Consider the following 10,092-nt stretch of genomic DNA (forward strand, 5'->3'; position numbering starts at 1 on the left):
TCAGAAGGCGCATTCTCTTTGCATCGTTGAATATACATGGAGCGAATTTTCAAAGCGCATGCAGGTTAGAAATAGAGGCGGCGTTGGATTCGTTCACGGGGGGGGGGGGCACCACCGGTGCCTGTCTCGTTCCCGCGTGTCGTTTTTAACAGAGATATTTCATCCGCCGTCACTTTGAATTAGTTACCGTTGGCAAATCATTCCTCCAACGGGTGACTGCGTCCTGTCCCCCCAAAGATGTGTCAGGGGGGTCACATCTGCTCCCCCACCACCCCCTCCCGACGGGCGCCATCTGGGCTGGTACATCAAACGGAAAAAGGCGTTGGCCACACGGAGAAGAGCCCGGGACACTGTCAGTCTGTCACCGTGCTCATGTGAACACGAACACGCATGCGCACACGCAAGTGTACACACGTGCGCGCGCACGCACGCATCGAGCTACATGCACTCTCATCCGAGGAACGGACCCCAGGCATGACACTGAGAGCATTTTCCGCTTCCCTGAGAAAGACGCCAACATGAGTTGGTGTTTGGGTGATGATGAGCCTTAAAGCCTCCCTTTTTTAGAATTTCTATTAGGGTGGAGGCTTTGAATACCTTTTTTTTTATTTTTATTTTTATTTTTTATTTTTTAATCCACCTCTCCCAACCCAACATGCTCTGGAAAGACTTGGGCCCCGTCCCAATCCCTCCCCTAACCCTAGATCTTTGCCCTAACCCTAGATTGTGCGCGTTCTCGTGTAGGGGTAGGGTGGCCCATCACTGTAGGGAGCTAAGGGGGGAGTGCTATTTAGCCCTCATAATCAACCCTCAAAACGTAGTGAGGTCCGATGCAGGCTTAAAACGAAGTGGAAGATTTACTGTTGAGGGCCGTCACAAGGGGGGAGAAACGGGACAGGGCCAATGTCTCAGTCGTTGGGGTCCCCCATTTCCCTAAGTCTGTCTGTCTGTCTGTCTGTCTGTCTGTCTGTCTTAGGGATGCAGAGGGCCGCAAACTGTGTAAGAAGGTGAAGGTGGACCCAGGCTCGAAGGGTGTTGGGGCTGAGCTGCTGCATTACAAGTGAGACACACACACACACACACACACACACACACACACACACACACACACACACACACACACACACACACACTCTCTTCTGTCAAGACGTAGTGGCGTTCACGGTCCAGTGCCTTGTGGAACGCGGGCCACGCCCGTTGCGTTCCGAAGCGGCGCTGCTCGAGTAACCCCTGACATGTGAGCATTGTGCCCGCTCTCTCCTCCCTGCAGAGACGGCTCGTTCCACACGGAGTACAACAGGCCGGCCACGTTCAAGGTGAGAAGGGGTCTGTCTTCTCTCTCTCTCTCTGTCTCTCTCTCTCTGTCTCTCTGTCTCTCGTTCTCTCTCTCTCTCTCTCTCTCTCTCTCTCTCTCTCTCTCTCTCTCTCTCTCTCTCTCTCTCTCTCTCTCTCTCTCTCTCTCTCTCTCTCTCTCTCTCTCTCTCTCTCTCTCTCTCTCTCTCTCTCTCTCTCTCGTTCTGTCTCTCGTTCTCTCTCTCTCTCTGTCTCTGTCTCTCGTTCTGTCTCTCTGTCTCTCTCCCTGTCTCTGTCTCTTGCTCTCGTAGCTTCTTCTTCTGTCACTCCCTTCATATCCTCAGTTAGTTTGAGTGGCAGGCGGGTGGTTCTCCCCTGGTTCACCCTGTGTGGCCCCGCCCCTCTGTCTCTTCACGTTCCACTAAGTCGTTCACTAGGATCGGTTCCTTTGTTGTTTTTCCGTCCGGGCTTAAACAAGCTAACCCCTGTTGGCAGACGCCCCCCCCCCCCCCCCCCCCACACCGGCACTTTGGTTCCACTAATTCATTCCTTGAGATAAAATCACTTTCATTCGGCCCGTTAGCGGCATTGATTCAAGGTCTTTTTAAGAACGATAAGGTCTCCAGATAATGCAGATTTATTATGGATAAAACTAAAACCTACACCCGGGTGTACACCTCCGCCATTGACGTTTGTTCATTTCTATTACGATTGCAGCCCCCCCGCCCCATGACGAGTTATTGTCCCCAAAAGTCCTCCCCAAAGTCGTTGCAGTCGTGTACATTCACTCTTTGTAACAGCGAGTGATCCGACCCGCCACCGTCGCCTCTGCCGACAGACACATGGTCCACTGTTGTGTTCCCCTCTGCAGACAGACACATGGTCCACTGTTGTGTTCCCCTCTGCAGACAGACACATGGTCCACCGTTGTGTTCCCCTCTGCAGACAGACACATGGTCCACCGTTGTGTTCCCCTCTGCCGACAGACACATGGTCCACCGTTGTGTTCCCCTCTGCAGACAGACACATGGTCCACTGTTGTGTTGCCGACAGACACATGGTCCACTGTTGAGTTCCCCTCTGCCGACAGACACATGGTCCACTGTTGTGTTGCCGACAGACACATGGTCCACTGTTGAGTTCCCCTCTGCCGACAGACACATGGTCCACCGTTGTGTTCCCCTCTGCCGACAGACACATGGTCCACTGTTGTGTTCCCCTCTGCCGACAGACACATGGTCCACTGTTGTGTTCCCCTCTGCAGACAGACACATGGTCCACTGTTGTGTTCCCCTCTGTCGACAGACACATGGTCCACCGTTGTGTTCCCCTCTGTCGACAGACACATGGTCCACCGTTGTGTTCCCCTCTGTCGACAGACACATGGTCCACTGTTGTGTTCCTCAGGCCGTCATCAAACATTTAAGGGAGCGTTAGCGTTCCCCGGCGCTGCGTGCTGGAGGCGGCACTTAGAGAACGGACGCGTCGCCATGCGTCAGCCCCCGTAGTCCCGCCCCCCCGCCGCTGACTCCGGCAGCGCAGCGAACGAGAACGAGATACCTGTTGACGGCGATTACCTCCGCGCTGCGCTCGCTCAGTGTTTATATTGTCGTTTTATTGTGTGTGGAGATAGGACAGTCCCTTCTGATGACACTTTTTACTGTGTTTTTTGTAAGGATAAATAACAGAATATGTATTTTGTTGTAATTTGCCGATCATTTCTGTGGCGTCCCCCCCCCCCCCCCCCAGTCCATGGTGGCGTTCCTGAAGGATCCGTCGGGGCCGGCGCTGTGGGAGGAGAACCCAGAGGCTAAGGACATTGTGCACGTCGAGACGGAGAAAGTAAGTGTGCCTGCAGCCTCTTCAGCTCGTGCTCAGCGGAGCACTGGAAACGTGGTTCTGGAAAGGATGTGATGAAAGGCCCAGGTGATGGCCGGTGATTGGATGAAGATGAGGACGGTGAAGATTATGATCAGGGCCAGAACTTCCATTAAGCAGCCCAAGGTCATTTCCTCCATTAGTTTTTTTTCCCATCCGTCGTTACGATTATCTACAGCGGGATCCTCGAATAATGAGCAGAATTAGAGGAGATAAAGGAGCCAAACTGGTGGTCTCCAGGGAGACTAGTACAGTGGAGGAGGAGGGAGTGCAGCTGGTCTTGCTCAACTAAAAGGTTGTTGGTTCATTATCAGCCGATCGTGGAGGTGCCCTCGAGTGTGAGTGTGAGTGTGTGTGTGTGTGTGTGTGTGTGTGTGTGTGTGTGTGTGTGTGTGTGTGTGTGTGTGTGTGTGTGTGTGTGTGTGTGTGTGTGTGTGTGTGTGTGTGTGTGTGTGTGTGTGTGTTGGAATGTGGGGGCGAACCCCGGGCATCAGCTGTGGAGTGTTTGGAGTGCTGGTGGATGGGAAGTGGGAGCTCTGGGTTATATAACAGCAGTGTGTTTCCCATATTATTTGGTGTTGCTGGTCGCGTCCCCCGACGATTACGATGATCCATCTGGAGCGGATGCTGTTAATTCACGAGGGCGTACAGCCACGCTCGGCTCCCACAGCAGACCAGAAGGCTTTCTGCACAGCCCTTTGCTGTCAAAGGTCTGCATGCTGCATTTGATGTAAGCCGGTGCTTAAAATGCTCCGACATGCGGTGAATTAGCAGCAGTGTGGATCAGCGATCGTGTAGTTCGCTAATAGTCCCACGATTCAGGCAGTGGGGTTGAAGCGGTCCTTGTTCGACAATTATAAATGCACTCGCGATCACCAAAGCCGCTTGATGCACTTGTTTTCTTCAGGGCTGCCAAGTAAGGTTTGTCTGATTTAATGACCTAAGGTTCTGTGTGAATACAGGGCATAGTTCTCTACCTGGCATGGATGCCCTCTAGACCTTCTGAGATTAGAATCAATACACTGATTAAAAATACTGCAGCTCTGACTGACTGTAACATTGACATGTTATGGGGCCAAAGAGGCTCAGGGAGGAGTCACATCCCTAATGTGATAGAGGATATATTTCAACACGTTTCACCATCCGCCTATCCACTGTCTTTCTCTCTCACCCTCTTTTGTACTCTCTCTCTCTCTTTCAGGACTTCAGGAAGTTGCTGAAGAAGGAGGAGAGGCCGGTGCTCATGATGTTCTACGCCCCCTGTGAGACCTTTTGGTGTTTTATTAATCTATGTATTCATGCATTTAGCCAGCAGTACACGTTTGTTTTTGTGTAATTCACTGAATTACCGAGGGCCGCTACATGGTCAACAGAGAGAACGCAGGAATAACCAAGTGTCAGTTTGTAGACCTTTTTTGGGGGGGAGAATATGATTGGTAGTGCGTCAACATTATGCAGGCAGCACCAGTCAGGGAACACAGACAGACAGACAGGACAGACAGACAGACAGACACCCACCTTATCAATGTTCACCACTGTACATCTTGATTACACAAACTTGAGCTGGAGGTTGTAGTGTTGTTTTGCTTGAGAAAAACATAGAATAACACTTCATCCAACGTGTTTTAAAGAGTAACCATCAAGTGTTACAGGCTCATAATGCATTCTAAACAACGTACATCCCTGTGTTGGAAAACCAGTGCATGAGTAATATTTTTGTACACCCACCTCATGAGTTTGTCGGGGGTTAATCGATTAGAAGCTGGGGCTCAGTTGTGCCTGAACAGTAAGATTGTGGGAATTGGACACCTCATAAGAAATGGACCCGTTGGTCATTGTTTGTAATGCAGTTAAAGTTCCTTCTGTGTATACCTGCAGCGTCGTTACACATGAGAAACGTCTCCACCTGCAGATGTGTTTTGCTCTCGTTGGTTTTCTATCAGTGCGTCCTGAATGACTAATATAACTCCCTGTTGTTCTGTTTGTTTCTCTGTTTGCCGTGGCAGGGTGCGGCGTGTGTAAACGCATGCAGCCCCTATTCCAACAGGCTGCCACTGAGACCAAGGGAAGATACGTAAGTGTTTCCAATGAGCGTAAGCTCTTTCAATTCAGCTGTTTGCCCAGCTGTGTGTGTGTGTGCGCGTGTGTGTGTGTGTGTGTGTGTGTGTGTGTCAAGGTTGAATTCGACCTGAGTTGCCCAAGGAGGGACTCTGGTCGTACTTGAATTAGTCTAGTGTTTAAAACCTTTAATACATACCTTTTCACCGGCCCTTCTGCAGTGTGCATCGTTCCAGGGTACTTCATATTCCCCGGCAAACGCTCACTCTCCCATTCCAGAACCGGGCTTTGTGTAACATATGGGGAGCACAGTTAAGCTAGCCACAGGAGCCCCCCAGACCACTCCGACTGGTAGTCTGAGCTCTTCGTCGGAATAACGCGCTCTGCATGTTTGAGCCAACATTATCTGTGTAGAGTAATTACCTCCACTTCTCCTCTCAGAATGAGAGAAGAAGAGCCTCTCAGAATGTAGCCCAGCTCTCATTTCAGACTAGTTACAACCGTACCGGATTATGGATGTCTGGGGGTGTTGGTTCCTTACTTATTTATTTATTTATTTATCTGTTGTTGTTGGTACTATTATTTATTTTCACTTGCTGTAATACAATTGCGCGGCTTTTTTGGCCACTTACTGTCAAAGCGCCACACGTATACGGCCCGTGCTTCCTCTTGTTGAAATTAACCATTCAGGACAGACGGGTAAAAGCAATTTCCAAACACTTAGTGGCTCGCAGGAAGTAGTGCCGGCCCCCGTTCGCTCTGAGCAGACGGTGGGCCACAAATTAAACTTAAAAAAAGAAAACGGGCTATTTCGGTTTCGTTTATATATTTTTTTATCCTTCCTGCTGGAAGGGCCGCTGGCAAGTTGTGCGGAGACGCGAGCGCGAGGCAGCGGCACAATGGGAGAGGCACACAAAAGGTTCGGCGTTGGCAAACAGGCGGGCGTGCGTAGCCGGCGCGCGCTGGGATCCGCCGGGCGGAGAACGCCACACAGTAATTGGCACGAGTCGGTTCCTTCAAAGCGGGGAATGAATGGAAGGATAATGAGAAGTTTTGCTGTTTGATTAAGGCTTATGAGACGGCAGAATTGCCGAGCGTTGCCTGCGGTTAAAGCAATCATGTCAAACACCGTTCCCCTATGTTACTTAACATGTAACTAAACATTGGTTTCGGCGTTGGGTTCTTATCTCTCTTTAGGGAAAATCACCTTTTGTAATTACGCGTGTGTGTGTGTGTGTTGCTGCGCAATGATGTCCTCCTGCACCTCCGTTGGGCCAACATGCGGCCCGGGAAATCGAACCTGGGAGTAACACGTTTGAGACGGTAACAGCGGAGCAATAAGGTCTTTTCATAAGCGCTGGTGTTTCAGCGTGGCTCCTCTGGGGTGATCCTCGTCTCCCACATGTCGCTGATGAACTGCGGACCTGTTTAGCTCTGATCCTCTTTGAGGAGGACCAGAGCCAGGGCTGCTGCTGCAGCTGCTGCTGCTGCTGCTGCAGCTGCTGCTGCTGCTGCTGCTGCTGCTGCGCTGGAGTCACGTCTGCTCCCTCTCCGCCCCCTCCCTCCAGGTGCTCGCGGGGATGAACGTGCATCCCAGCGACTTTGACGGTCTCAAGCAGGAGTACAACGTCAAGGGCTACCCCACCTTCTGCTACTTTGAGTAAGTGCACACACACACACACACACGCACGCACGCACGCACGCACGCACGCACACACCTCTGCTCTTACTGCGTCTTATTTGTTTGTCAAGACGCTGCTCTTTGCACCAATGAGTTTTTTCGAGTGTCTTCGACAGAATACAATGAACAAAAAAACCACCATGAATGTGTCCTGCTTTGAGCTTCCCCAGATAGAGACGTTTGAAATGACTTCTTCCCTGTCAACGCTGGCACACATTCACTGTTCTGTCTTCCTACTGAGACTTGTGCTCTTTTTGGCTTGATTGGACTCTCTACTGTCTGTTTAATCAAGGGTTTAGTACACACACTCACACTCACGACAACACACACACAAACGACAACACCAATTGTAAAGATAAAAATCTTGTTGACAATCCTGCGGCCATATACCCAGAGGACGATACATGCTTGAGCAATACTGGATGATCCCCGCAGCCATGTTGGGATATTTACAAGGTTGTGAATGTCGAGGGAAGAGGAAAGGCTCTCTTCCTCGCCAATCTCGCAGTGTCCTATCTCCTCACATTAAACACAAGTTTATTGCCTGGCCTTTTAATTACACCTGAGGTGTGTGTATGTGGGAGGGGGAGGGGGACACACACACACACACACACACACACACACACACACACACACACACACACACACACACACACACACACACTTGGACGGAACTTGTAATACCTGACACATACACACACACACGCCCCGTGTGGAGCACATCCAGGGCGTTTGGGCTGCCAGCTCCTCGTTTCCAACACAGGCCCTCCTGGCCGGTCACGGCCCCAGCCTCCTCCAGCCGCCGTAATGAGCTCCCCTCCACGGTTAACCCGGAGCTCATCGGCTAGCAGCGCCCGCCGAGGGTATCTGACCGCGGGGCCGGCTCCTCCTCCTCCTCCGCAGCCACGGTGCTTTACCTCCGGGCCCCGGAGCCTCAAGGAGCTGCTGGGAACCCAGACTCTGATTCATAAGGAAAACAAACGGCTTGACTTTAGCGTGTGTGTCCTTGCTTCATCCTTTTTGTCATATGCAACAAAAAACAAAACGCCCACCCAACAAATGAAGTTTATTTGTATTTTAGGTTTCAGTGGACTGTAAGTAAGACATTGTTTTAGTGTTTTTCTTTGGTTTTAGTTTTTTCCTGTTTCTGCAGCACGAGAGATAAAGTAGGTGCATTTACAGTCGATCGTAAATCACAGAGCGATAGTTTGAAATGCCTTAGCCGGGGCACTTGGCCCGTAAATGCTGAGTCAGCTCATAATGTGGCATGCGTGAGATTACTCCCCCCCCCCCCCCCCCCCCCCCCCCCCCCCTCCCTCCCCCAATCTCTTCTCCAAAAGTGCGATAATGTATCGCTGTTGAGGTTCACTTTGCATCTTGGCATGCTGTGAAGCCCGTTCTAATCCTGCCCCCCTCTTTACTAACGACACGGACTGCCTGGCCCCGGAGCCCGCCGGTTCACCCTCTGCAAGCAGAGCCCCTCAGACTGACGCTACACGGAGAGTAACGTGACGGTTACATCACAATCCGCTGCCAATAACAAGGCTGTCAAACCCAAGTTGAAGTGCCGTTTTCCTTTGGACGTTGTTGTTGTTGTTGTTGTTGTTGCTGTCCTCTCCAGCGCGCTGAGGCCAGGCTCCACGACGGGTCCAGCGGGTTGCGTCATGTTTCTTTACAATGGTCAAAGCTAACCTTTGACTCACAGCCAACACTTTGCTGCAGCATGTGGTTTGAATTGTGGGGTGAATTAAATGTGAAGGGAGCAGAGGAAAATAGGATTAAATCCTATTTTGCAGTTCACACAAGGTCATATTTTCTCTTCGTTCATTTCTTTGTGTGTGGCGTTTTCAAACCCTGTCTGTGTTGCAATTTCCATTTACACGCCAAATAAAAGGGCCTCCATATGATGGCAGTTTATCCAAAAGGTGGTTAATGACATTTTTTTGGGGAAAAAATTGCCGTGTCCTCTTCCCATCTGTACCTTTTTTATTAATATCTGTCAGCAACTTCGCTTTTGAATTTGGTCCAGCTTTCTGTGGCATCACAGAAGAAATACTAAGAAGTTTACTAACTAGGGTGTTGAAAGGTTTTGCTTGAGTTGCTTCATGTTTTTCAACATACCCTTTTTAACTTTTAACGTAAAGTAAATCTACTTAGAAATTAATTCAAAAAACATGTGAACCCATCTGGAGAAGTTGTTCATGTACTTACCCTATCTTTTGATACTGATTCTAAAAGGGCCACCAAGATGACAAGTTAATTCATTTATTAAAGGGGACATATTATCCATATATATATACCACCAGGTGTGAGTGTGATTAGCCGTTACAAGCCGTTTTGAAAATGTGCCGCTTCTGACATCACAGGTGGGCGTGTCCACCTAGATGTGTGCTGGATAGAGGTGTGCTATCCGTTGGTAGGCTGGTAGACTGATCTATCAGCACACATCTAGGTGGACACGCCCACCTGTGATGTCAGAAGCGGCACATTTTCAAAAGGGCTTGTAACGGTGGTATAATATGTCCCCTTTAAGATTAAGATTTACACACTTATGCCATCTGTTTTAAATCTGTTGTGTTCTTGTGTTCCCCTTTTTTGTTTTTAAGGAAAGGGAAGTTTCTCCACCACTACGAGAACTACGGTGCCACAGCCAAGGACATCGCTGATTGGATGAAGAAGTGAGTGGGATTTTTTTGTGGCACAAACAAAAATGGCCAACTAATCCCAGTCAAGACAATTTATAAATAATCTAGATTCCTTCTCCCATGTCAATCTATCTCCCTTTCTCTCCCACTCCTGGACACTTATCCAACTGCCTCACGTCTACCGTACGCATCGTTTACCCCCCCTCCCTCCACACTCCCCACAGTTTAGTTGGGTTCCACTTGCAAGGTTGTGTACTTGTGTTGTGTTCCAAAAAAGGTTTTAACTCTATTTGCTGCGGTGTGCGTGTGGTTAGTTTAAAGTAACCAGAGGTGGGGGGGGTGGGGGGGTCGGAGGGCGTAGTGGTGGAGAGAGTGGGGGCAATGACACAGCAGGTGTGAAAATATTCTTCGGAGGCAGCGTGGCGTGGGTAATGGGCTGCTTCAAAGACCACCGCCACCACGAGTGGTTTGTTTTGGAAGAAATGGCACCCCGACGTTGCCTAGGAACAACTTCATACGGCATCTGGTGCGGAATAA

At 50.0% G+C, this 10,092-nt stretch overlaps 1 protein-coding gene across 1 annotated transcript in view; it reads left to right on the plus strand.

The window, feature by feature from the left end:
• pdia5 (protein disulfide isomerase family A, member 5) overlaps nt 1-10,092 on the plus strand; it is a 38,290-nt gene that overhangs the window by 9,779 nt on the left and 18,419 nt on the right. Inside the window, exons 4-10 of the mRNA XM_084478448.1 lie at nt 977-1,060; nt 1,271-1,316; nt 3,043-3,135; nt 4,373-4,433; nt 5,178-5,245; nt 6,798-6,889; nt 9,517-9,588. Coding sequence (XP_084334574.1) covers nt 977-1,060; nt 1,271-1,316; nt 3,043-3,135; nt 4,373-4,433; nt 5,178-5,245; nt 6,798-6,889; nt 9,517-9,588 — 516 coding nt within the window. The remainder of the gene's footprint in view (nt 1-976; nt 1,061-1,270; nt 1,317-3,042; nt 3,136-4,372; nt 4,434-5,177; nt 5,246-6,797; nt 6,890-9,516; nt 9,589-10,092) is intronic.

This window comes from Micromesistius poutassou, assembly GCF_964030765.1.
Source record: "Micromesistius poutassou genome assembly, chromosome: 14".
Taxonomy (NCBI): Eukaryota; Metazoa; Chordata; class Actinopteri; order Gadiformes; family Gadidae; genus Micromesistius; species Micromesistius poutassou.